At 46.9% G+C, this 27,126-nt stretch overlaps 1 protein-coding gene across 1 annotated transcript; it reads left to right on the top strand.

Annotated features, from left to right (window-relative positions):
* The first annotated feature begins 1,004 nt into the window (after positions 1–1,004).
* Positions 1,005–25,211, top strand: METRNL (meteorin like, glial cell differentiation regulator). Its single transcript, XM_030962022.1, has 4 exons — positions 1,005–1,307; positions 6,957–7,345; positions 23,538–23,597; positions 24,261–25,211. The coding sequence occupies exons 1-4, from the start codon at positions 1,195–1,197 to the stop codon at positions 24,575–24,577; spliced, it is 879 nt and encodes a 292-aa protein (XP_030817882.1). The 5' UTR covers positions 1,005–1,194; the 3' UTR covers positions 24,578–25,211.
* The last annotated feature ends 1,915 nt before the right edge of the window (positions 25,212–27,126 follow it).

Below are 27,126 nucleotides of genomic sequence, written 5' to 3'. Positions count from 1 at the left end.
AAGAAACTCGCTGATCTGGAAATATTTCAAGCCCTCTTCTATCTGTGGATGTACAGTATCAATCTCAACCCCGTTGTTGCTTCTTTGAAAGAAATTATGTGGCACCTGGCATGTCAGAGCACAGTGTGTGTGCAGCTGGATCATTTTCCTTCTACACCCATCCGTGGTTTTTTTTCCCCCATTTATCTTGGCCCGGGTAGTTTGGGCTTTAGGCTGATTCACCCCCTGCACTTCCCTCACGTCCTGGAAGGCTTCTAAGGGTCTCTGTCACTAAGGGCTAAGTATCTGAAGTCAACAGCGGAATAACCCGGGACATTAAACAACACAAGGAGTTATCCCGAGTGGTCATTAAGTGGTGAAGAGTAACACAAATAACATCGAGTCCCAAGTGCTTCCTGGTAAGTGGAGACACAAGAAAGTTGCAGCAAAATCGTCAGCCTTCATCTACCAGGAGCCGCGCCTTGGTGGAGATCCTACTGCACGCTGAGTCACCTGCTGCAGCGAGTGCAGGGCGGGCACGGGGCTGCACCCCCGGGACAGACTGCGGGGCACTGCGGGCACCGGGGCTGCACCCCGGGACAGACTGCGGGTACTGGGGGCACCCCCGGGACAGACTGCGGGTCACTGCGGGTCACTGGGGGCACCCCCGGGGACAGACTGCGGGTCACTGCGGGCCGCCCCAGCGCAGAGAGCGCATCTCAGTAACTCTCCCAGCCAAACGAAACCCTTCGCTCCTGCTCGTCATCACCCCTTCCTACCCGGGCAGCTTGGGGGAGCCCAAGCAGGGCGGGGCAGGAGCGGAGCTCTCACCGCGGCCCGGGACCTCTGCCAAGGGGGCTCGGGCAGCGGCGGAGCCCGGGACCGGCCGTAGCCGCGGGCGGCCGCTGTTCCCGATCCGGCGCCGCGTTTTGCCGGCGCAGCAAGTGCCGGCCTTGCCGGAGGAGGAGCGGCGGGAGGGGGAAGGGGGAGGAGGAGCCGGCCCTCGGTCGAGCCGCTCCCGCCCCTCAGCTGGGAGCCCGCAGCCAGCGGGTGCGAGCGGCAGAGCCGAGCGGCGCCGCGCCGAGCCGGGATGCCGGAGCCGGGGATGGGGTAGCCGCGCCGCCCTGCCAAGCTCCCCCCACCATGTAGGCGAGCCCCGGTGCCTGCACATCGCTCCTCGCCGCCTGCACCGCGTTCGCACCGGCCCGGGGGACCATGCGGAGCGCCCCGGTCTCCGGGCTGCTGCCGCTGCTCCTGGGGCTGCGGCTGCTGCTGGGCGGCGGCGCCGCGGCTCAGTACTCCAGCGACCTGTGCAACTGGAAGGGGAGGTGAGGGGCATCCCGCCCGGGCCGGGGGGAGCGGGGACTGCCACGTCCATCGCCGTCCCGCCGGGGGAAGATGCTGATGCCGAGCACAAAAGGGAGACTTTCCCGCTGTGCTGCCCAGCCCGCGAACGGAACGGCGGAGAGCCGGGGTCGGGGGCGGTTCTGCCTCCCTCCCTCCCGGCGGGCTCACCGCGAAGAGACGCCGGGCAGCGGCCCCCGGGCAGGGATGGATGGAGGGGCCGGGGCGAGCTGGGCTCCCTTTGGCGGGGTTGAGGGGCCGGGGCGGGCTGGGCTCCCCTCGGCGCTGTTCGGGGGGCTGGGAGAGGGAGGGCGGTGCCAAGTCCGCCGCGGAGAAGTTTCTCCCCGCGACCATCTCAGCGCTCCGCGGAGGCGGCGGCCGCGCTCGGGGAACAGCGCGGCGGCCCCGGCTCGGAGCGGCGCTGGATGCGCTGCACCTGCGGAGCGCTCCCGCCGCAGCCAGCGCGTCCCTCCCCGGGGTTCTCGCTGGCTCCTGTCTGCTCCCTTCCCTTCCCTTCCCTTCCCTTCCCTTCCCTTCCCTTCCCCTTCCCTTCCCTTCCCCTCTCTGCGCTCCCGCACTTGGCGCTCAGCCCCGGGGTCACTCCCCGCTCCCTCGTCCCGCGGAGATGATGATGATGATGATGATGGTGATGAGCTCCGGGAGCGGGGGCTGGCGCAGCGGCCGCGCTGCTGATTTATTCTAATTGCACCGGTTGAGAAACCTCTCCAGTTCTCAAGTGTTTATCTCCCAAATTATCTTTCCTTTAATTGCTTGTAATACGTTTAACGCGTGTGGTTGTGTCTGTGACCTTCTCTCCTCTTCATAGGTTTAAAAAAGCAGCTCTGCTCAACTAGCAGGTGTTGCTGGGTCAGACTTAACTTAGAGAGTAAAGTAGTTCCTAACTCTAATACACTCTTCAGATCTGACTTTCTCTAACTTAAAAGTTTGGCCGGCCTATATCAATGGGATGTTTTGGAGTAGAGAGAATTCAAAGTGGGGAAACAATTGGATTGACTTTCAGCATCATGATTTTTTTATCTCTTACTGTCTGAAACGTGGTGCTTCGTATTAACTTTTTTTTTTCATTTTTTGTATAATTGATGCATAGTTAATAGCAGTGAATCCACTTGAGGATGAGTCTGCTTGATAAGGATCAAACCTCTGACAAACTTCTAGTTTGTCATTTTTCTTTACACACACACACACACACAAAACCCCAAAAACTAAACATCCCTCAAATGAACAAACAAAAAAAAAACCCCAGAAAATGCTGTACTGAGGCATCCCAGATGCACTACTTAGCTAGACCTTACCACCTGCTACTGCAGCAAGTATGTTAAAAGAATGGTGACAAACCCCTGCAATTCTGTCCTGTTTTGCTGTTGTTTTTGTCCTGTTTTCTTAGAGCAAGCAGTGTTCCCTCATGTCACCTGAGCAGGGTTGGAATAAGCAATGCCTTGAGTATCAGCGAAGGGGGTGATGCCTGGGGAGGGGGGAAGTGAAATCTTGTAACTGAGTTTGGATTGAGCCTGGAGATGCCAGCCTGGATTTACTCACCTGTTGTTGTTCTGGTGAGCCAAAGAGGTGACAGCTTTTTGATGAAGCTGTTGGATGAGCAGGGAAGGAAGAGCAAAGTTTAGTCTGGGTGGTTTCACTTGTGAGAGAGTTCCAGAGTTCAGGTGGGCTGGAGTTTTAGGAGGGGATAAAGTAACCCAAGCTGACTTAGGCCTTACTGGTGGCAAACAGGTGTTGTCAGAAATGCTGGCAGTCTTAAGGCCACTCAATATCATCTGACTTTTCCTAAAAACACAGCACTTGAGAAGGAAAGAAAGTAATTTGATGCACCAGTAAATATCACTAATTAAATATTTCAGTGTGAATACTAAGAGTTATATGGGTTAGAAAGAACTTTTTTTTAAATGCAAAATATAATATTTTGAAGTCATGTGATGATTTTTATCTTGACTGTTAGGAAAAGTTATGAACTTTAATGTCAGACATAATTTTTCCCTACAGTGGAGTCATAGGTTGGCTTGTGTTGGTGGATTTGGGAGTCACATCATCTTCTGTAGTAAACCTGAAAGTGTTTTCTCACCTTAATATACATGTCTATGTTAAAGCAACAGTCTTAAAAACAAAACATTCTAGATGTGTTTTTTTCCCCTGTTAGCTTGCAGAGAAGTGATGAGCTTATAGCCCTGAGCAGGATGAAGAGCTTCACTAGGATTCCTCTGGAAATCCCTGATGCTTCCAGGGAAATCTGATGCAATGCACAGCTTGACACCTGCAATTTAAGTACAAGCCATAATAGCATCTTAATAAATAGCTTGTCAGAGAGCTTCCAGGAAAGCTTTGTCCAGGAGAAAGCAGAAACTTCACTGTGATGTGTCCAGTCATTACTTTTGCTGTAAGTTCAGGTTTTTGTGCTGCAATGACCTCGTGATGCTTTGGGCAAAAGTGCTTCAGTGACAGGCTGAGAGAATATGCTGGGCTGGCATGTTTGAGTGTAGGACAGAGAATTCAGCTCTTATGTGGCTACTTTTGTCCATCAGTCTTGCTTGTGGTATGGTGGATGCTCTGAGGAATTCTTAATTTTCTCTAGACTGTCATCTCTGATTAAATTCTCCAATTTAGGAGCAAAAGTTCCCTGTGTTCATTGCAGGGTGCAGGGAGGACATGGGTGCTTGTGGGGCTCTTCAGCACATCTTTAATGGAATAAATAAATAACTGAAGTAGATAGTGTGAATATTCTTCTGGCTCCCTTTTTCTTTAAATAGCACCTGTTCCACATTGCAGCATAGCAGCTCACTGCAGTGATACTGCAACAGGTTTTTCAGGGCAAACATAAGGGGATGGCTGAAGCCAGAAAGGGAGAAGAGCAAGGAGACAGATGCAGTGATTCAGGATTGCTATGAGGAAGTAGCTGCAGAAGTAGCTTGTTATAGAAGTGAGTCCCAATAAAGAGCACACATTTAAAATGGGTGGATGGCTCATCCATCACTGCAACCATGAAACACCTGCCCTAGGTCCTCACCATATAGTCAAAAAACCAAAACTCCAATGAGTTTGGAGAATAAAAAGGCTCCTGGGTCTCCATTACTGTGTGGACCTGGTGTGTGTGATGGGTGAGAGCTGAACCTGGTGTTAAACAGTCTCAGTGTGAGGACAAGTCATCCTGACTGCAAGCAAAGTGACAGGTTTTACTGGATGATGATGGTTGCTGTTAAATAATGTGAACATGTATTTTGAAATCTGCTTAACTTTTGAGTCATCCTTTATTATAAGGCTTAATGTGTGCAGGTACTCGTGCTTGATGTATCTGTCTAATGGCATCACTCTTGCCTGTGGGATATAATTGGCTTTCAGAAGATAATTTCAGAGTCCACCCTGTTTTCGTTTGAACACCGTGAATGTTTGAACAAAATTAATGTAGCTCTTTTTTTTTTTTTTTTTTTCCTCTGGCAGAAATTCACTGCCTCAGTGTTGTTGGGATCACTTGCAACAGAAGTTTCACTGCATGAGTTCAGAGTTTTGCCCCTGGTGTCTTCCTTCTGTTTAAGCACTCGGGCTGGAATGTGCCAGTATAAGTCCTGCAAAACCTCTGCAGCTTGTTTTGCTGTCTTGAGTAGGGACAAGTGATGTGTGAGGATAACTTTCTGCCCCTTTGCTGAAGGATAACTTTTACACTGTTTAATTTTGTTTATTGACAGCTTGCACATAAACAGACTTCTGTGTTTTCTGTTGAGTGGCATCATGTGTGTGCTGTGGTGAAAACTGATTTTGTGGACCAGATGTGGATTTACAGTCAACTTGAAATATCCCTTTGCAAGTAAAGTTTCCTGAATGTGTTAAGTACTACTGAATTTGAGGGCAAGAGTCTAAAGGTTAAAAGCTTGTCCCTCTTTCCTCTTCATCTGTGTTCTTGATGTGGCTTTCAAGATTCTTCAAAAGCACATGTTTGGAGGCTCTATTGTTATTAAATATGACTTTTTTTCTTTCTGAGCTTCCTCGTGTAACCTCTATCAAGTAGGTCACACTGACACTCACAATAATGAGTCACGTCAACAGTAAATGCAAACCATATGGTTTGGGATTTTTTCCCTTTTACACATTGCTTGTAGTTACTTTCTAAGTGCTGACTTGAATTTAGACCCTGCTCAGTACCCAAATATGTCTTTGGGATGGGGAACTGTGCATTTGGAGGTTTCTGCTGAGGAACCAGGACTTGATATCATCACTTGCACTACATTAAAATATGTTTTTGCCACAGATTTCCTGTGTAACCTCAGACTTAAACCTTTTAAATTATTTTTTTTATCATCTTGATTCATCTGCCTACAAGTGGGAATGTTGTGAAGCTTCCCTAAAATCCTGCAAAGCAGATCCATGAGGTGACAAGGAGTCTGGTTTTGGGTTGTCCTCTACAGGCACAGGATAAAAGGTGTTTGAGAACAAGGTGCTCAGAGCATGGGAGGAGAAACAAGCTTGGTGGTGAAGTGATTTACTCATACTCACTTAATAGGTTTGTGACAGGACGGAGACTGGGCCCAAAGGATTTTTCCCTAATAACCCAAATACTGCAGCCAATAAATCAGGCTTCCCACAGCTTGTTCCTCCAGCTGCAGTGCCTGCCCTGTGCAGGGTTGTCTTAGGGCTTTGAGTCACTCTGGCAGAGAGCTGGTGGGCTTGATCCAGCATCACTGATGGGCAGCAGGGGTTGTTCAGAGCTGCCCTCACTTAGGCTGCGGGCAAACAAGCCACGGGGATTTACTACTCATCCTGCTTAGCAGCTGGCCCTGGGATGCTGTTGTGCTCTCCTATGCCATCCCTGTGGTCCTTGTGAAATGGTTGTTGGGCTGTTCATTTTTGGCCATGGTAAATGGCCACGTGTTCTCTTTCTTGCTGAACACAGCTCTGTGTCTGCTTGTAGCCCATCAGTGAAAATGACAAACTGAGCTTAAACCTCATACTGGGTAGCAGGGGAGGAACAAGTTCCTACCAGAAAGCAGCACATTCAGTGCTTCCCCAGCTGTGACAAGGGACAGAGGTGTCTCCTCTCCTCTTTCTACCTCCCAGGGTGGAGACTGGGGCTGCCCAGCTGGGCTACAGGGTATGGGTAGCACGTGGAGCATTGCTTTTGCTGCAATTTACAGGGTGAGCTTGGCACCCCTCCCAGTTTCAGATCCATTGGGAATATAGACTTGGAAGGGGAACAAAGTACCTGGAAAAAGGTGGAGTCTGATCTGTGAAGCTGGAGAACATGGTGGATTGAGCCACCAGGAAGGGAGTTAGAGCCTACGTGTTTCACTCAGTATGCACAGCTCAGCTGGTGGGCAGTACCTGAGCCTGTAGTAATTGAATTACTTTTGATCATGTGCTTATATCCTATTTAATTTTGAAGCCTATTACTAGTGGTTTGACATTTTCTTCTGGGGGATGATTTAAAATTGTCCTATAATATTAAGGTTGAAATGTTGCAAGAGACCTGCACTGCTGAGCTGGATGAGCCAACACCCAGCGATGTCCTGGGCTTCCTGCATTTTTTTGCTGCGTGTTTTGAAAGGTTTGACATTCCCATTGTTAGCCGTGTCATTTCTCTAACCTCCTCTTTCTTTCTTTCTTTCTTCCTGCAGTGGTTTAACCCACGAGTCTCACAGGAAGGATGTTGAACAGGTCTACCTCCGCTGCTCCGAGGGCTCCATCGAGTGGATGTACCCCACAGGAGCACTCATAGTCAACCTGCGACCCAATATCTCACCTGCCTCTTACAAACACTTGACTGTTTGCATAAAGCCCTTCAAAGACTCTGCAGGAGCAAATATTTATTTGGAAAAAACTGGAGAACTGAAACTCTTGGTGCGAGATGGAGAGCGCAGCCCCAGCAGAGTTTATTGCTTTGGCTACGACCAGGGGGGGCTGTTTGTGGAGGCCACTCCTCAGCAGGACATTAGCAGGAAGATTACAGGCTTCCAGTACGAATTGATGAGCAAAGGAATAGCAGCTGACTTGCACACAGCTTCTGGTGAGTTCTGGGGTATTGTCAGACTCCCACCTCCTGTATTGGATGTAACAGATGGCAGAGTGAGTGAGTGAGTGGGAAAGTGGCTGGCTGTGAGTTTCGTGTGCTTTTAAGGACATGTTTTATAAACAGAGCTGTTGCAGAAGAATTGATTTGGTTTTTGGTTTGTTGTTGTGTTTTGGAAGCTGGCGGCATGGGCTGAGCTCCAGTGATTTGTTGAGGGCCACAGTGCAGGAGTCTCCCCTTGCAGGGCAGGGTGTATTTCAGGAGCTGCCTTTACCCTACACTGAACTCCTGGGCTTCCCAGCCTTGCTGTAACACTTTTCTAACTACTTTTAACTCAGTTTTTAAGACCCCACTGCATGTTTTGAATAATAAACATTTGAACAAGGAGGCAATCCTTTTCCTCAGTGGTTTTTTTCCCTTCTGCAAGTAGTGCTACTTGGTGACCTAATTATTGCTTTTTCTGTTGTGTTTTTTTTATTCAAACAAGGAAAATGGTGTGTTCCTTCCTCAGCTGTCCTTATTACACTCCCCTGAGCATTACTGTGTCATGGCAGAGCTCTTCAATACTTTTACAGGACAGTGTTGTCTTCTCTCTCAACCATTATGAAAAACAAGTTTTGTAGGGAGGAGTTTTTACTCCAATGAAAAACTTATAGGAAAGAGGAGTGGACAAACTGAAAGATCTTACAAGCCTGTAAAGTCAGGTATTAAATAGCATTTGGAACAATGGCTGCAGGTGTGACCTAAGTGTGCTGAGCAATTAGACAGTTTGAGAAGAAAAACTAGCATTTTTGGAGGATGGCAGAGTGAAAGGGGAATTCCCTTTAGATAGGGGATATCTGGTTCATGCATCTAACCCATTCAGGATTGCCTCTAGCTTTCATCCTCAAAACCAAGGAGGGGAGATTTCCAGAACAGCCCAAGGAATTGCAGATTCAGGGTAGTTTATCTCAAATGACAGCAAAGATTTCAAAGTTTAGGTATTTTAAGTGAGGAACCTGATTTGTTTCAACCAGATTTCTCATTTGAAATGTGGGCTGCCTTTGCTGTTTTGGGTGAAGGCAGCGAGAAGAGTCCTCAGAGCGCACTTGGGATGACTCAGCCCGGGCTAAACGCGATGTTCAGTGAGGCTGTGTGGCCCAAGAGCTCTGTGGATGCTGGCCAGACTCTGCCGTGCTGATGCCACATGCTCTGCCTGAGATGCTGCTTGATAAGCAGTGCTGTGACTAATTAAACTGCAGCTGGATCTTCCAGGGGTATCTTCTCTGGGCTAAGTGATTGCAGAACTTGTTCCATCCTCTCCCCTCCCCTGGCTCCTTTCCACACCAGGCTCTGGGTTGTCTGTTTGTGTATTTGTGCACCCTGCCCGTGGTAAATGTTGTCACGCCAGCTCGGATGGGGCTTTACTTTTTGTGCAGCTCTGAGCTGGACTCAGCTGAGCAGAGCTGGGCTCAGGGCTGATGCAGTAACCTCGGGAACTGACAGGTGGCAGCTTTGCCATTAAAACAAAAAATATAAACACAAATATTTTAAATTTGAAGTCACTTCCTTTACTTTTGCCGTGCTTACAAGTGGTAGCTTATTATTGGGCATTCTGGATTTTAAGCAGACTGCTCTGCCACATCCAAAATTGCTGTAAATGAAGTGGGGTATCTCTGCTGAGCTGCTTTCCCAGTAAGATCATTTGTGCAAAGATGAATACACTGTGCAGAATGTCAGCTATGTAAAAAAATTCCATTGCAGAAGACATTAAATACATTGTTTAATCAGTTATTTGGAGAATGTTCCCAGATTCAGTGCTGCTTTCTCTGTCAGGCTGTGAGGATGGAGACACGGACAGGCTAATGAGAAGCCACTTAGACTTACTAAGAAAAGTCCTGTGCTCTTTTATTTTCCAAAAGAGTTGAAATTGCTTTTGCATATAGTAAAATAATGTGACAGAAGCACTGCTTATCACTGCTGGGTTTAGGCTGCACTTAAGTTTCTCCTGAGCTTTGCTCATTGAGGACTTGCTGCTGGCATCCTTTACCAGCACAAACTGCTGTGTTTTCAGAGCTAAATGCTCTTCTTTACGCATAAAATCTTGGAGGTTTTTAAAGCTGATGGGGGTATTTTTTCAGGGACGTTCAGAAGTCAAGCTGAGGACTGCATCCAATTACAGCCTTTCTCTTTAATAGGCACATTAAATCACTTTTTCGGTGACTGCTGTATTTTCAGCTGTAACAGACACTGGTTAAATTTCAGTGCTGTCTTATGGAACAATGTGGTGGGGAATCTGCTCCATTCTCCAAGTGCCTTGTTTGGCTAGAAAAAGGTTTTTAATAGTTCATCAGCAGAGCCTTCAGGGCAAACTGGGGATCTCTATTGTGTTTTAAATTATTTCTCTTGCCTTTTTTTGGATCCCCAGACTCCGGAGAGGGGCTGTGCAGGGTGAAAACACGATGAAAATGCCATACATGACTCTTTCCACTACTCACTTAGATGAGCACTTTTATTTTCCTATAAATATCTGTACGTCTGGGGGAAGTGCCAAATAGCTGCCTTGTGAGGCTTGCACTGAGCAATATATCTGAGGCTCTTTGCAGCTTGTGGACCTCCTTTCTTCTGGAGCTGCTTCTAGTTTTTCTGTGAAACCTCCGACTAAATGCCCTTTGCTGAGCTGCTCGTTTGGAGGGGGAGTTTACAATCACTGAAGATTTTTTCCCTGGAGAGGAGGCTCGAGTCAGAGGCAAGTGCTGACGTTAAAGGAGCTGAAAACTGCGTTTAAGGTTCTGCATTTCCCACCACCCTTACTTCAGTCCCTTGTTCACAAGCGTGGCTGATGTTTTTGGCTGCTGCACTCTGGAAAAAGAGGCTGCTGTGTCTCAGCTGCAGTTTGACTGAGTTGAGCAGAGCTGGCAGTAGGTGTGAAGAGGTGACAAAAGATGCGAGATGCTGTTGTAGATGGGGTCAGAGATGTGCCGGGCAGAGGAAGCTGCAGTGCTTCTTCTGATGGCAAAGAGCTGAAAATTGCAAATACTGCATGATTTCCTTGCTATTTCAGATGCCTATCATAAAAGACCCAGGTGTGGGGCTCAGCAATCCAGCCCTTTCCTTGTGCAATAACTACTTGCTAACAACTTCTCCCCACTTTCCCTAAACGCTGGGTTTGTTTCCTGGTGATAATTGTTGTACTCTGCCCTTGAATTTACTCTCTCTTCCTAACCTGGCATCCCAGCGCTGATTAAAGGGTGTAAGTCATCTGTTTAATACTTTAATGACCTGTTGTGTCCTTAGAGTCCTGACATTGCAGGGTGCATCAACAAATCATCAATGCTTGGCATGGTGCCTGTGGTTTAATTAGAAATCCTCAAGTTTTATTAGTTTACAGCCATTCTTTCCCACTTAATCAGAGTCTAGCAAATAATTCAGTAGAAAACATATGCAGGTTCTGCATTGCCCTTTCTCTTTTTTTTTTTGAAAAGTTGAATGATACAGGGCAGTCTTAACAATTTTCTAGATTTGGGGACTTAACCCTTTTCTTGGCTCTGACTCTGCCTTACCACAGCCTCTCAACATTTTCCTAACCGTAGGAAGAATTTGTGCTGTACTGGTAGATTTTAATTCAGGTTGCTGACATCTGGTGTGGGAAGTTTTTTACTGTGCTCGTGACAGTCAAAAAAAGTGCATTTCCCTGGGGTTGTAGTTTTTTAAGATGGGAAGAAGAGTGAAGGCAAACATGCCTGACATCATTTAATGGGAGTAGTCCCCAAGAAGGGTCACCTTGACAATTCAGGCATCTGGATGGGTGAGTTCTCTCCTCATATCCAAAGTTGATGGTTGACTGAAAGTGCTTTTGATTTCAGATTAGGCTTTGGGCTGCACCCCTCTATCATTCCCATCCACACTGATGGTCCATTAACTCCAGCTCATGCTCTGAAGCCTCAGTGTTTGCCCCAATGAAGAACTGAGGCACTGTGACATTTTGGCCTGAAGCCATTGGAGGATCAGCAGAACTTGTTTGAGTTGTTGAATTCTGTTGATTCTAATCTTTTCTGCTTGTGCAGGAAGAAAATACTCCGAGTATCAGCCGTGCTGCCCATACTGACAAAGAGATGGAGGTTTTGGCAAAAGTGGTCTGGCCATGTAGTCCCTACAAGATTTCTGAAGGTTCTGACCCACCTGAGCTCCTCAGCTGTGCCTGGGTTAGGTCTGCCTTGCACCACAGCAGACTGCTTGCTTTAAATTTCTATGAAAACTGTGAAGGTCCCTTGAGAATAATTTACTTTTTGAATACCTCACCTTCTGCTCAACGAAACTGAAACAAGAAAATCTGTAGGTTTGACCAAAAGTTTTGGAGAGGAAGGTGAATCCTCCTCCCTTGTCCCCCCAGAGGAGCTTTATTTTGTTACTTAAAGTCTGTGTTTCAAGAGCTTTGGGTCCAGCTTTGTTCAAGCTGTGCAGTTTGCTCTTCCCATTGCACACTCATGGGGGTGTGTGTAATTTAGTTGTCAGAGCTCAGGGGGTGTATTGAAAGCCTTTCATTACCCACCTGCTTCTGTGTAGTAAAGAAGTCAAACTTTAACAAAAATGCTCCTTTATCTTGATGGCATCTACAGATTTAGTGCAGATTCTATTAACTGGTTTATATGTTTTCTTTATTAATGGCTACCTGGCTGAGAATATGAATACACAGGAGGTACAACACTTGTGTGGGTGTCTGAAAAACAAGGCAAAACTGGATAAATCCAGTTAAGTAATTAACAGTATTCAGCTATTTCCTGTATGCTGGTAGTTCACTGTCCTGAGAAAACAGATCAGAAATTCAGAAAGCTCAGAAGTGTTTGGGCTATACCAGTGCTTCTGCTGACAAATAGCTTTTTAAAGCACCTTTCTTAACTTCTGATCTTTAATGCAGAGTGTGTATGGCAGAGGTGGGGCTCCAATGTGCCCTATCTCTGCAGGGATCCTCCCAGGGCTCTGTTGTCATTCCACCTTGTAGGCTCCTAGTCTCATGCTTTCCTCTGGTTCCTCACAAATATCCAATCTTTAGGGTTTTTTTTCATTCTTGGAGGCTGGATGTGCTGCTTAGCTTTGTCAGCTGGGCAGCAGATGGTGGAATCACAGAATGGTTTATTTTGGAAGAGATCTTTACAGTCCACCCTGTGCAGTGTGCAGGGACCCCATTGCTCAGAGCCTCACCCAAGCTGGCTTTGAATATTTCCAAGTTTAGGGCATCTACCCTACCCTGTGCATGCTGTTCCAGTATTTCACCATCCTCACACTGGTGTATTTTTCACTTCTTGTCAGAGTGGAAACTTTGAGGCGTTTTGTGCCAAGGCTGGTGAGCAGAGGCCGTGCCTGCTGTGCCCTCTCTTTGCCAGGGTGACCATGGCTGAGCTGCTCGCTGCTGTGGGCAGGAGAGGTGATGGAAAGGAGCACTTGGAACGCTTAAACTGAAAGTCCCCATGACCTTTCTGCCCAGCACAAGTTCTGCCTGAGTAATTGTGACCATCTGAGACGTTGGCACTGCCCTGTGTGGCAGTGGGAGCACCACTGGGTGCTGCATGGGCTCTGATCCAATCCACCCCATCAGATGAGGAAAATGCCTTGCTTTTATTCTCCCCACCCTGTTTTCTGTGCAGGTTAAAACTATTGGGGTTGAGGGGTTAGAGCTTGATGGTTTTTAGGGTCCCTTCCAACCCAAACCACCCTGTGACTCTATGAAGGGCACAGAATAGGTTGATGCTGCATTCCTCTCATCTGGGGTTTGCTGGAGAAATGAATAATAACCAGCCAATGAATAATAACCAGCCAATGAATAATAACCAGCCAAGCTGAGGGATCTGCCCTATAAGCCTGAGCACACCTTGCTGGGTGGCTCACCTGTGCACCTCAAGCTTTGGTGATTTGTTTGACTTTTCTCTAAAAGGTCATAAACAAGTTTTAAGAGAAAAACATCAGAAAACAGCCTTTATTGTAGCTCTCAAAACACACTGCAGTTAGTGGCTGTGTAAGGGATCCTTCTGCCACTCCTGCTCTAGGATACAATATTTCAAATGGGATTTTTTATTGGTGCGTGCTTCCCCTCCTTGCAGGAGCTTGTCCACACTAACTTTATCTTTCCAATAGTATCCAAAACTTGGTACAAAGTAACCATGAAAATATAACCAGCATTCCCTTACCCTAGTGTGCAAAGAACACATTTAAAGCTAGTTTTTGAGGGCTTGTCGCTGAACCACATCTCATGGAGCAGCACCTGGCTGGATCAGGCTGGCTGCTCTGTAACACTGCCTGGAGTGGGAATAATTTTGAGAACCTGGAAACCTGCTCCAATTATTCATGTGCCTGAATTGGTCAGGTTTGTGGTGAATGATTGACTGGGTGGGAGAGTTTGAGAACAAAGTTTTTGATTTATTTTTTCCCCCTGTGTGGAATGGTTTCAAAGTGCTGCTCTGATGCTCAGGGAATGCACACACCCATACATCACCTGGAACTGAGCAAGGGTGATGGTTTGGGGTCTGAAAAATGCTGGACTAAGAAGCCTTCACTTGAAACCCCCACCAAAATTGGATGGATTCCCTAGTTTAATTTCTCCTTCTCCCAAGAAAATGGCTTTGCCAGCATCTTCTCTGGCCCTGCTTGTCCTTTGATGTTGGGCAGGAGCTGGTTTTGCAGTGGGCAGAGGAGGTGACAATGGGGCTGCAGTGATAAATACACAGCTGCAGGGGACAGGGGGATAGAAAATAGCTTATTTTTGCTAGACTGGCCACGAATGCCGTTAGCTTATTTCTCAACTCAGTGGGCAGTCAAAACCAATAAGCAGTCAGGTGTATTGTCTGGGCAGCTGGGGCTCTGCTCTGCCCTGACCTTTGTGTACCACCAAAGATGGTCCCACAAACAGAGCTGCAGTCCAGCCCAGTTGCTTGGCAGTCTTTAATAATGCTCTGTGCTTGCTCTGCAGAACTGTTTAGTTTGCTAATTCCTGAGGCTGTAGTTAAAGAAGGGATGAGAGGGCGGGGAAGCTGCATTCCTCTTCCCACTGACTGAAACATGGGCCAGATCTTTCCTGTGTTGGAGTCTTGATTTGCAGGACAGAAAATCTCTTTCACCTCGATCTGTGCTAGAAGCCAGCAAATATTCACTGAAATATTGCACAGATACTTGGAAGATATCCTGGACCTAAAGCTGTCATGTGTTGGGTCTGACCTTGGGAGGTTTAATACTGGCTCAGAAAAGCTGCTGCCCTAGCACAGCCTTGGTCCAGTCAACGTTTTTCTGGTTCAGATTTGTGGAAGGATTTTTTGGTGTGGGTTTTACAGGCACCTCCTGACTCCTTCATGGGATTTGAGCATTAACTCCTGCAATGGGCATCACCACATTTGCCCATATCCTCTCTGTACTGAAGCCCTGCAGTGATCACAGGTGCTGGGAAGTGCACACAGAGCTGGTCTGGCATCCATTGCCCTGTCTGCCTCCCAGGACCATTCCTGTCTCTGCAGGATGCCCCTCTGCCCACCAGAACTGCTGCTGGCTTTGCATCAATTGCTTCCATCTGCAAGTGGGTGTCAGAAATTTGAGAGAAAAAAAATTATTCCTGTGTAGAACTGGTGGATGGGCTTGATATGCCCAAGGAGGGTGTGCTTTTAAGGAAGAAAAGGGGATGTATCTCAAAGCTTTTACTGTTACAAATGACAAGCTTTAAGTGGCTTTTTTTAAGGTTAACTGTGCAATGTTACAGCATCGAAGATCTCTCACTCTGTGGATGTAGCCCCTCCACAACCCTTCTCAAGAATACACTGATCAAACAAACATGGTTTTATAATGAAAACTGGCCTTGTTCCTTCAGAGCTCTCCCACATACCAAAAAGAATTTGATTTCTAGAAACAGGAAAGAGAAGGACCTGTGTGGAGCTGATTGCACGTATGCTTCTTTTTTTTTTTTCTTTAAAGACTCACTTAATCTTTGATCTGTCATTACTCCACTCTCAGGGTTTATCTTTAACCAGCCACTTGTTTCTTAATTCTATTCCTCTGCTCCATCAGAGGCATTAATGGACCGGACCAAAGGGGAGGGAAGGATTTGTGTTCCTGGCAGGGCTCCAGCCTGGTAGTAGGTGCTGGCTCCAGCCCCTCCTGTAGCCCTGGCAGGGGCAGGGAGAAGTGCTTGGCTGCACAATTTCCCCAGGGCATGGGAGTGAAAAACACCTTACTTGTTCATTTTCTGCTGTGCAAGCGCTGCATGACAGCTGAGCTCCGTGTTAGCTGTCAGAGACAAAGCCCAACAGGGCATCAAAAACTGAATAACTTCACATTTTCCTGGATCTGACCCCTGTGAGCTTTTACAAGGCTTTGGCATGATGTTTTCTTTAGAAGAAAGAAGAAATCTTTCCAGAGTGAATTTTGGGAGGGGATGAGCCAAGCCATAAGTCTCTGTGGGCTTTGAGTCAGGGGAAGCATTTCCTTTGGTCCTGTGTGGCAGGGGTGCAGTGCTGGCACGTTCTGGGGTGACAGCAAGGGACACTCTGCCCCAGGGGATCACAGGAGCTCCTCAACCATCCAGAGGCACCTCTGGCTTCCAGCAGCTCATTTCTCCTCGTGCTTCCCACTCCCAATCCCCCTTGGGCAGTAGAGGTAGGTTTGAGGAAGGAGGGAGGGATTTTCTGTGAGATAGTCAAATAGAGCTGCTTTTTTATGGCTTTATAGTGGTGTCTTGTGCCTGTAGAGCAGGAGGAATTCCCAGCAGTTATCTTGCTGCCATCTTTTCCCTTTAATTGCAGTTAGGGAGGGAGAAGAGGAGAAAAAAAAAAAAGCAGATGTGTACAGGTGCTGCTTGCACAGGAACCTGGGCTGGGGTGGCTGCAGAGACACTTCTGCTTTGCTGCAGTGCAGAGTGAGGAATTTAATTCAACTGGACATCTGATCTGCTGAGTGGGGCTTTTTGGACACAATGTCTTGCAGGCTTGACTGTAACTGAGGCTTTTTCTAGAGCTGTGATGCAATGGGTAAGTGTAGGAGCTGGGCTGGGATCTGGCACTGATCCAGTCACTGTTCTGTCTCTGCCCACCCCAGTGCTGGGGTTTGCCACAGAGGGGGAAGAGGAGGGACAGCCAGAAGTATCTTGAAGCTGTGACACTTTTCATCCTTTCTCCTGGCTTGATGCAGCTCATGCTTGGAGGTGGAGTTTAACAATGTTTAATGCTGCTTAAATAAAAACTGCTCTGTGGGTTTTTCATTCCTTTTGTTTTGCTTTGGTTTAAATTTTAAACAAATGGCTGTGTTTCTAGCTGACCTTTCAGCTCATTTGTTAGAACGGCTGCTGCATCTTGGAACAGCAAAAAGGCATCAATCCCAAAGGATCCTTACGTGCTCTGGATCTGCTGAGCCAATTTCAGTTTGAAAACTGTTGCAAACAGAGCTTGCCTAGTACCAAATCTCTTCCTCACATTGTTTACATAAATAGTTAATCTTTGGTACTTAGGGACTTTAATACCCTCTTGGATGACAGTTCTGTGAAAAAGATAAATTTCTGGTTTATGATCTTTTGTCCTAACGTTTCTCAGAACACAAAGGTCATCACATCTCTAATAGTGAGGTTTTACAATATGCTTTTTTTATTCTTTCTTTGCAGGAAGGAAGTGGTATTGACTCGATTCTCTCGTCACAGTCCATGCCACAGCCTGCAAAAGTCTGCATTTCATTAAATTTATTTGCAGGTTTAAACTGTTCTTGGCCAGTGTCTGTATTTTCCAAGTTATTTCTGGAAGCTTGGACGTATGTGCAAGTTGAACTGAGTGTTAGAAGGCAAGGAATGGGATTTGACACTTCCTTTTCTGAAGGAGTAAAATCACTGGTGTCCCTTCTTCATACAGAGAGCCCAGGGAAGGATGTCCATTGCAGCATCAGGATGTTGTTTCAGCTGCTCCACCACCACCTTGTCCTGTACCAAATCTTGGCTGTAAGAAGAAGGGAATCTTTGAGTTTTGTACCTTTGCCCATGATCCTTGTCCCAAGTTGTCTCTTCTGCTCAGCACAGGGCTCAGATTGACTTTCTAGCAAACAGGGGGATGAACATTTCTGCCTTCAGAAGAGCACTAAACTCTCATTATGCTACTCACAGCATTAATCTTGTATTCATCAAAGCACAGCCTCATTGTGGCCTTCAGTGCTTAAAGGAGGCTAACAAAAAGAAAAAGGGAGACTGTTTTTTTACATGGGCAGATAACGATAAGATAAGGGGTAACAGTTCTAAACTAAAGGAGGAGAGATTTAAGTTAATGTTAAAGAGAAATTCTTTGCTCTGAGGATAGGGAGGTTACTGGCAAGGTGAAGCTGTGGCTCCCCCATCCCTGGAAGTGTCCCAGGCCAGGTTGGATGGGGCTGGGACCAAGCTGGGTCAGTGGAAGACTCTGCCCATGGCAGGGGGTGAGACTGAGCTGATCTTTGAGGTCCCTTCTGTCCCAAGCTGTTCTGTGATTCTGTGGTCCCATGTCTGAGGTTTATTGATCCACAGGGCTGGGAGCAGGGCCAGTCCAGCTCTCCTGTTTGTTCCCTGACTTGCTGATTTCCTACTGACACGCTGGAAAAAGTGCAGTGCTTGCAGAAAGCCCTGTAATCCTAGCCCATCCAAAGACAGGAAAACCTTGTAAAACAAAGGAGTGATGAGAGAGCTCCTCTGTGTGTTGTGACAGGGTGTCAGTAATTTCCAGCCCAGCTGTGGAGAGGCTCTTAGGTGTCTCCTGGCTCTGTTTTTCCCCACTGTGTGGCTGCAGGTATTGTGTTCAATGCAGGTGTGCTGGATGCAGCTCTGCTGGCCCCAGCTCCAGCCCCTTCTAAATACAAAATGCAGTGACAGTGCAGCTGCATTGATGTAGTTCTAGGTGGTGTTTCACTGTGGGGGTTGTGAGGGTTTTGAGGTTGAGTGTTGTTTTGGCTTGCTCAGGAAGAGCTTTCTGAGGTGGTGAGGAAAGTTGAGGTGTATCAAGAAAAGGAAAGGACGAGTCACAGCCTGGTAAACCAGAGTGGTTATCAAATTCGTGTCCACCTCCACTGCAAAGCAGGGTTTTTTTGTCTGGGATATGAACTGTGAGAGGTTTGCTTCATGGAAGAAATGTTCCTTCAGAGGGGAAGCACAGGCATACTTAAGAAGAAATAATTAGCAGGATTTATTTTACTTTGTAATTAGTTAAAGCAGGATCAGGGCAAGATTTATTATTTTTTTTCTTGCTCATATGATGTTTGTCCCTAAACTCCTGTCTCTCATCTAAATCACTGATCCAGTAACCAGTTGAGGCATCATAATTTTTGCTTAGGACTCAGAGAAACAACAGAGAAATGCACCATTATTGGAGAAACCACATCTCTATTTTTATAATCTGCTCTGGGAAGTCTGCACTCTGTGTTTCCAGGAAGGAGACTCATCCTATGATGCCCTTTCCAGTCTGGGTGCTGCCAGTCACAGAGCTGGCAGCAAGAATTGGAAAGGTGTGGGTGGGTTTTTTGTTCCATATGAACTAATGCTGATGTCAGGCTGAGGGAAATGGGTCTGTGGCCCCACAGGCGTGTGCCTGGAGGTGCTGCAGCACAGGGACTGCAATAAGACCCATCTGAATGTCTTGAAGAGAAAAGACTACTTGTTTTAATCAGAAAAACGAACAGAAACCAGCACTTCAGCCCTGCCTGGACCTCCTTGGTAGCTCTTGATGCTTCAAAGGCTTGTTCAGAAGTACTGAGGTGTGGGTGATGTGTGCTGTGGAAGAGCAGATAAAGAGCTCTGTGCTTTCCTCCCCCACCATCCACACCTTCACCACACGGCACGCGTGCAGCTGCTTCTTCACCAAACCAAAGGGTATTCCTCGGTGAAGTGGTTTTCTGCAATTACTTTGTGTTCAACGTTTTCACTTCTGCTTCAAATGTGTCTCTTCCTGTGTGTGCTGCTGGCTCAGGGGTGGGTGTTCAGCACAGCCTCTCTGGGGACAGGATGGAGAAGGTCTTCTGGGCTTGCTGGAGTGCTGGGATGGTGGGCAGGGACCTGCAGCAGGGTTCTGATAGCTGTGACACCCTGGAGTGTGTTGAGAAAAATCTGGACAGGCAGAAGAAACTTCTTTCTTGTGGGTTGGAAGCTGGTTTTGGGTTAAGGTCGGGTCAGTCAGACCCATGGGTGGCTGTTGAAACACAAATGTTTCAAAAGAAGACCAGGCCCCTTCATGTGGTCTGTGTGACGCCTGCAGCCAGAGCCAGCACGTCTCGGTTCCATGTGTCCTGCAGGGAGCTGCCATCCTCCCCCACGGCCCCTCCAGAACCCCACCTCCTCTTTTCCAGGGAAAGAAGGGTTGTATGCACACAAACCAAAGGAGGGAGGACTGGAGCTGTGTGTGTGAGCTGAGACAGGCCAGCAACACCTCCCACCACTCTTTGGGCAGAGTGTAAACTGCAGCACTAAAGGGGCGCTCAAATAATGCACAATATTGGGGAAATCCCTTCTAGACAGCCCAGCTCCCTGGCTGGCAGAGCTGGGAGCCACCTGAGGCTGGCATCTCCTCAGGGCACATCCCTCTCTCTAACCAAGCATTTCTGCCTCCCTGTGGAGAGGTCCAGGAGAGGACCAGCAACGTGTTTGACAAAACTGTTGGCCAACAAGTGCGGTCTATTGTTAGCATCGCCTCGTCCTCCTCACTAACACCAGGTTCAGAGGGCAAATCGCTCAAAGCAGCTGGGACATGACTGCTGGCTTGTGAGGAATGATGTAATTACATCTCCCTCTGCGGGGAGGTGAATGGAGAGGCCTTTGGAGGCTCTGGGTGTTGGAGGGAGAGGGCTGCCTCAGGTTACTCCAGGTCAGGATACTGTCAAAATCCATCAAAGGCACTCCCAGGAGAGTCGGCAGCCGACGTGCACAATGCAGGCTTTATGCCACTGCTGCTGGAGCTGAGTTAGAGGCATCTGGGCTTTAGAGGACTTCAGTAAAATGTTGCTTTTCTATGTCTTTTTTTTTTTTCCCCACCTCTCTCCTGCTGCTGTATGAATTAAGGCTCTTTGGCTCATGGAGTTTAAAGGAATTAGAGCAGCCAACGTTGATATTGTTGTTGCAAGTTCATAGGCTTGCTTTTGGATGTGAGAACCTGGGCAGCCCTCGAGACATCCCCAGGGAGTCAGGATCTGGCAAACACAGCTGCCTTGTTTAGTAACCAGGCCCAGTTCCCCAGAAAATGAACATCTTCACCTGCTGTGCATGAGTGAAGTGCTTTTCTTGGGGTTGGTTTTTTTTTTTTAATTTATTTTTTTATAGTTATAAGGATGCTTCCTGTTCTAGCCTGAGGTGTGTGTGTTGTTTTGACCTATGGATGGAGCAGAGCACCTGCTGCCCAATCCAAAGGGAATGAGTGCTGAACTGCAGCTAAAGCCATGAACTTTTGTGTTAAACACACAGATTCCTTCATGGCTGTGATTCAAAAGAAAGTGTAGGCATTGCCACCTCCTAAGGATTTATTTTCTTTTATGAGCCTTTGTAGAAATCAGGCTTTGGTTGTAGCCGGTGGATGTTATTTGCTTTTTAATGGTCCATTTACCTCAGCAGTAATCCTTCACAACTTGCTTTCCGTCTGTGCTTCCATACCTTGTTTTTGCCTCTTGCAAGATCTATTTGATACTCTGTGAATGCAGATGTGGGAGTTGTCTCACAGAGGAGAATTTTTGGTCTTCATCTGTCTGGAGCTGCAGAGATGGGTGGTGGAGAACAGTTGTTAAAGCAGCTCACATGCCACCACACTGCTGTGAGTCAGCTGGACCTGAAGCAGGTTTTAAGTAATGATCTGGTGTGAGCAATGCTGAGCATTTTTAATTTCCTTTTGTATTAAAAAGGCTGCAGGATTTTGCCTAGGGTCCACAATTAAAGTGATTTGATTCTGTGTACACATGGAGATTTGTTCATTTGATTTATTACTGTGTCAGTCTATTTAAATGGAAGGAACCACTTTTAAAGCATTTTGTTTTTCATCTTTAATGCTGTTGCCTGTGTTGCACTCCTTTGGAGAACAGAAATGCCTTAGTCATTTTGGTGTTTCCAATTTTCTGATGGGGCTGGATGAACTACAGAGGTGTCTGGTCTAAACCAAGACATAAAAAGGCTGAGATGCCTTTTTATTACAAGGTCTTTCCAGAATGAAATATCTGAAATCCAGCTGTGGGTTTAGAGGATGTCCATCAGCTGTACTTTGTTTCGGAGCTTGTGTCCATGTGAAAATGCTGTGGGATTTGTGCAAGCTCCCTCTAAGTCAGGTCCTCATTTGGACAGAGGGAGCCTGGGGAAGAGGGACCTCTGCCCTGGATGGATTTGGGAGGTGCCATGAATGAAACAAATCCAGAGTAGGATGTTTAGTGACTAACACACGGAGACTTGCCCAGGGAAATGTTCAAAATGTGCGTGGATGTGGCACTTGGGGACAGGGGTTAGTGGTGGGCATGGCAGTGCTGGGGTAATGGTTGGACTCAGTGATCTTAGAGGTGTTTCCCAACCTGAATGATTCTGTGATTCTGTTAAAATTTTCTTTGTCAGATAAAGCTTCTTTATTTGTCCTAGCCACTGATCAAAATCTCTTGAGTCTAAAACTTGAATTATCTTTAGCCTGAATTTATTCTAGTTCTCCAGTCCAGGCTTCATCTGGTTCTGCATTTCTTGTTATATTACACATTTTCCAAACTTCTCTGAAAAAGAGAGCTGAAATAGTATGTGGGGAAAGAAGGGCAGGGAAAGCTGGCCTATTTCTGAGAGCTTTGGAGGTATTCAAACTAAACAGAAATGTGATTGATCCAGATGCTATTTTGCCTATTCCTTGTCTCTTCTTTTGGAGCTTTTTAAGCTCCTTGAATTATTCCTTCAAACATCCCTGCCCAGAAATGTGCATTTTACGTTTCCTTTAATCCCATTAAACAGCGTGTTACACTGTGTAGGAATCATCTGACTGGAGCAAATCTGGTGGATTTGGTTCAATAATCCTTCTTTCTGGATCACTGCCTTTCTGGGTCCCTGGAAAAAAGAAGAGATTTGCCATGTCTTGTGTCAGAGGGTGGCTTGTGCTGTCTGACAGGAGGGTGGCAGAGCATTGGAGGCACCAGCTGCATCTTATGGACAGGCTTAAATTTACTTTTAAGTGCAATGGATCAACTTTGGGGAGCAGGTGGGGGAAGAGGAAGGCTGTGACTGTTTGGGAATCTAAACTAAGTGTTTTCAGATGTTGAGGTTCAAAAACCACATATTTTGGGGGTGGGTTTGGCTTCAGTTTGGTGGTGGGCGGTGTGATGGAATCTCATTGTTCAGTCACCTCCATTGAAGCCCTACTCTGCTGGAGTTGTGCCTGTGCTGATCCAGGGTTTCCATTTTCCTGGGTGATTGTGTTGAGGTGACACCAGGTGACAGACAAGGTTCTGATCCTCGTGCCACCATGGACAGCCTCAGTGAGCATGGCCAGGCAGGGCAGATCCTGATAATAAGCAAATTCCTGAAGTCAGCAGGGTGTTATAGAAACATCTGCACTGCAACTACAGCACCTTCTCCTCAGAAATATCTGGCTGAGTACAAAGAGGAGCCACATTCTTGCATTGATTAGATTAGTGCAGATATCCAAATGTTTCCAGCAGTACAGGAAATGGTCTTTGTGCTGCTTGAGCTCAAGCAGATATGGGCTCTGGGTTTCCGCTTTGCCTCAACACGTGCCTTGGGGTTTTTCCCTCCCCTCTTTGCCTCCCCCACTCTGTAACCTCCTGGATCTTTGATGTGGTGATGACTAAATGGCCCTACAACACTTGATAGAAATTGTAGAGAGGAGCTTTGCCATCAGAGTACAAAAGACACATGATCTGGAGGCTTTTGAGTAAATTTACAGCAGAGCGCCCTGCAAATGCACCCAGGACCAAAATAGGTTTTGCACAAGTGCAGTGAGTGTGTGCAATGCTTGCTAGACAATATATCCCAGCAGGATTGGTAAAGACATCCCTATTTCTGATGGGTACAAAAATCTCATGGGGGCTCCGGGGTTAACTAGGGTTAGCCCCACTTCTTGTGGTGGTAGAGACGCCAGACAGACCTTTGGAGTGATTGTGCCCATGCTGTGTTTGTCAGCCACGTTTTTGTTTAGTTTAAATGGTTTATTTATTGAAATTGATTTATTTGCTGCTGTCTAGTCCTTTGCTAACTGTGACCCTTCCTGTGCAGCTCCCTGCCGACCCTGCAGTGACACTGAGGTCCTCCTGGCTGTCTGCACTAGTGATTTTGGTGAGTTGCTGTCTCCCCAGTCCCCTCTCCTCCCATAAACACCAGCAGACCCCTCCTCACTCCTGCACCCTCCACCAGCAGTAAATGTCCTCTGAGGGTGCTGGGCACATGGAGAGCTCTGAGGAGCTCAGAAGTGTCTGCCCAGCTGGCACATCCCCAGGGTGGACAGAGTGACACAGCAACCATGGTAGAAGGTCAAGGATTTGGGTGCATTTAGGAGAGGCCATTACTTTTTGTTGGTCGACTTGACAAAACACCAAAAGTTTCACTAATTGTCCATGCTTCCCTTTTTAAAAGGGAAATTGGCATTAGCTGGATCTGTAATGGTTGAAGAACAGAAAGTAGGTTGTCAGGGAGCATTTAGCACAAATCTTCTTGTTAGAATTCTTCATGATTAATGCTATTTTTTCTTATGTCATTATTTTTCTGTTTAAATTTAATATGTGGGTGCCCTTTGCTGGACAGATTACAAATCTAAACTATAAAAGAAATGCAAAGATATACTGGAATTTACTAGATAATCTTAACTCTCAATAACAAAGGACCAAAACTTGGGCTGCTGTAGTGAAGTCAGTTCCCCTGGCTGCACAGGCCTGAGTTTGGACCAGGGTCTTCCAAAGCATTTTTGTGTAATTAATCCTTAAAACCTTTTTCTGTTTCCAGTGATCAGAGGCTCCATTCAAAACGTAACAAACGAGGCAGAAGAGCAAGAATCCATAATTCACGTTGGTGTCAACAAACTGTACAGGCAGAAGAGCAAAGTCTTTCAGCTGACAGGGGAGAGTGGGAACTGGAGAGGACAAATAAAGACCTTGCTGGAGTGTGGGGTGAAGCCAGGAGATGGAGACTTCCTTTTCACAGGACGTATGCACTTTGGGGAGGCCAGGTTAGGCTGTGCCCCTCGTTTCAAAGACTTCCAAAGGATGTACAAAGAGGCAAAAGACAAAGGGCTAAACCCATGTGAGATTGGCCCAGATTGAAACCCCCTGTTTGGCCGAAGATCACTTTTAGCATTTGGCCAGGAATGTTTCCTGGCTGCAGTGGAGACTCTGAACAAACCTGGTCACTGAGGCTGGACAGAGCTGGAGGCTGAGACCCCACAGCCTGCAGTGCTCACAGGCTCATGGAAGCAACAGAGGTACGAGCTCAGAGGGCTGCCAAGCAAGAAAGGCTGGATTTTTAACCAATCTTGTCCTTATGAATTAAGTTATTATATTTTTTTAGTGACTTCCTTAGGAAAACAAACAAAGAAAACTCCCATGTCTTAATAAAAGAAAAAAACCCAAATGAAAGCCAAGATGCCTTTGTATCTTTTTAATACTAATTTTTAAAAATGTCTTAAGCTGATGTAGCATTTGGTATGGCATATTCTGTATAAATGGCCAAGGATGTGATAGAGCACGGTTAAACATCTTAACATTGATGCTTTGTAAAAAGCTTGGTGTACAATTCAAAGTTGTTTCTTATGACAGAAATTTATGGAGCCAAACTCTTATGTGTGTGTGTTGGTTTTTTTTTTTTTTATTTGAAAGAATGTACAATTGCCCCCTGCAATTTTTTGTCCAGGCTGGCAAATTCTTTCCATTCCAGAGAAATAAAGGTCCCTGGATTTGACACATGCTGTTTAAAATCTTTATTTTTTTCTTTCTTCTTAGGGCTGATCTCAGCTAGTCCAGATGTGCTCATAGATCAGTTCTGGGCTGCTTGCTTATTTTGTGGCTTCACTGAGCAGAACCAGAGTTCCTGTGAGGCATTGGGAACCACAGCTTTTTTCAAAGGGGAAGCAAGAGCTATTTTTGGAGATTTTTAGACATGTGTGCAGGCGAGGCTTTAAGTGTTCTTCTCTCTGATGCCAGCAGTGTTATTTTGGGACTGGCTCCAAAGGCAGGCTGCCCCTTCATGTTTAGCTTGAAACTTTTAAGTGTGGTAGCTTGGCATGAGGTGACTGTTGATGCCTGTGAGTCCTGGGGGACATGACCAGGTCACCCTGTGGAAAATAAACACTTGAATCAGGGTGTGCCACCTCTGCAGGCTCTGTCCCAGAGGAGCTCTCCCCTCTGTTCAGTCCTGCTGTTCTCCATCACTGATGGTGCCTTCACAAGGATTTTAATCTCTTGCCCATGTTCATTCTTCAGCATTCTCCACCACTCCAACTTTCATTTTAGGCTGTCAGGTTCTTTAAATAAAAAGTTTCTACTCAGTGTTGCTTCCTACCTGATCCCTCCCCTCTCCTTTGTGTAACTTGGTTCTGAGGCTTGGGGAGGGCAGCTCAGGGGATGGTCCTGGGTGGGTGCAGGAGGTTCTGAGATGGATGGGAAGGAGATGTCCCATGACCCTTATCAGGGGTAAAAGCCCCAGGGTTGTACCAGAGCACTGGCCTGAAGTGAAACCAAAACCCCTCTGCAAGTGTTTCTGCGAACTCCTCCCAGCAGGATTCATTCTGTGGGCCAGTGGGAGAAGAAGAGTTCCTTTTAGTTGTGTGAAGGTGATCCTAAAAGGCTCCAGGGCACTGTGACTATTTCTGCAAAGACCTCTAACCCCATCTAGCACCCACCTATTTGCTGCTTTGAGCCCTTCTGGTTTCCAGCCTCCTGTAAGCCAAGGCCCCAGCCCAGCACCCCAAGGTTCTGTGCAGCCCAAGGTTCCCTTCAACATACTTGGAATTTGAAAAGAAATGGGCCAGGACCAGTAGAGGGGTAAAATGGTTCACTCCAACCCCTCTCTGTGGCCTTGCTTCCTCTGGGGATCACAACCCAGCCTTTTTCAGGTTTTTAAAAAGTGATTTAGGACTGAGATAACTCCTGAGCACAGCTGCGTGGGCGGTTCAGAAGCCCTGTACCTCACCTCTCCTCTCCTGTTGTGCTTCACGAGCTTTTTCCAGCACAGAGTGACTGCTGGCAGGATGAGAAGAGAAGAACAATATGTTCCTGGATTTGTCTCCAACTTGCCCACTCTCATCTTCCCCTGCAAGGCTGCAGGAGCAAGGGGAAGAGGCTGAATTAAGTGTTCAGCCAGTCTTTTATGAGGACAGTGCAAGCAAAAGACAAACAGTTGGGGAGGCTTTGGCCCTGGAGCTCCACCTTTGGCTGCAGTTCAATTTTTATGGCAGTTTAAGTTATCTGTAGGCTTTTTTATTTAAAAATACCCTTTGCACCCTGTGCTTTGTACAGAGGGAGGTTAACAGGGATTTCACAGACTGCCCTAAAATCCAGTGCCCAAATGCTCACCCTTAAGTCTTTGAAATATGATTATAGCTTGACTTGTCTGGCAGAGGAGTCAGGGATGGAAAGGATGGATTAAAGATGACTCTCTTTGCTCACATGTGCTGACTGCACTCTGTAATGAGAGGCAAATGACATATTGAGGCAGAGTCATGTGGGGACAGGCTTGTTGCCACCTAATGAAAGACCCTGGCTGGAGGTGACTCAGGACAGAGGTGGAGCAGGTGCTTGCAAAGCATTTCTCCTCTTACCACTGCAGCTCTCTGAAGATGAAGGGCTTCCTCTTGATACCTAATTAGCATAATTGA

This window comes from Camarhynchus parvulus, chromosome 18 (assembly GCF_901933205.1).
Source record: "Camarhynchus parvulus chromosome 18, STF_HiC, whole genome shotgun sequence".
Taxonomy (NCBI): domain Eukaryota; kingdom Metazoa; phylum Chordata; class Aves; order Passeriformes; family Thraupidae; genus Camarhynchus; species Camarhynchus parvulus.
This window is presented reverse-complemented; position numbering and strand designations above follow the sequence as displayed.

Coding starts and splice junctions, on each gene's coding strand:
- METRNL (XM_030962022.1), top strand. CDS start 1,195: ATGCGGAGCGCCCCGGTCTCCGGGCTGCTGCCGCTGCTCCTGGGGCTG. Junction 7,346..23,537: donor TGACTTGCACACAGCTTCTG/GTGAGTTCTGGG, acceptor CTTCCTGTGCAG/CTCCCTGCCGACCCTGCAGT. Junction 23,598..24,260: donor TGTCTGCACTAGTGATTTTG/GTGAGTTGCTGT, acceptor TTCTGTTTCCAG/TGATCAGAGGCTCCATTCAA.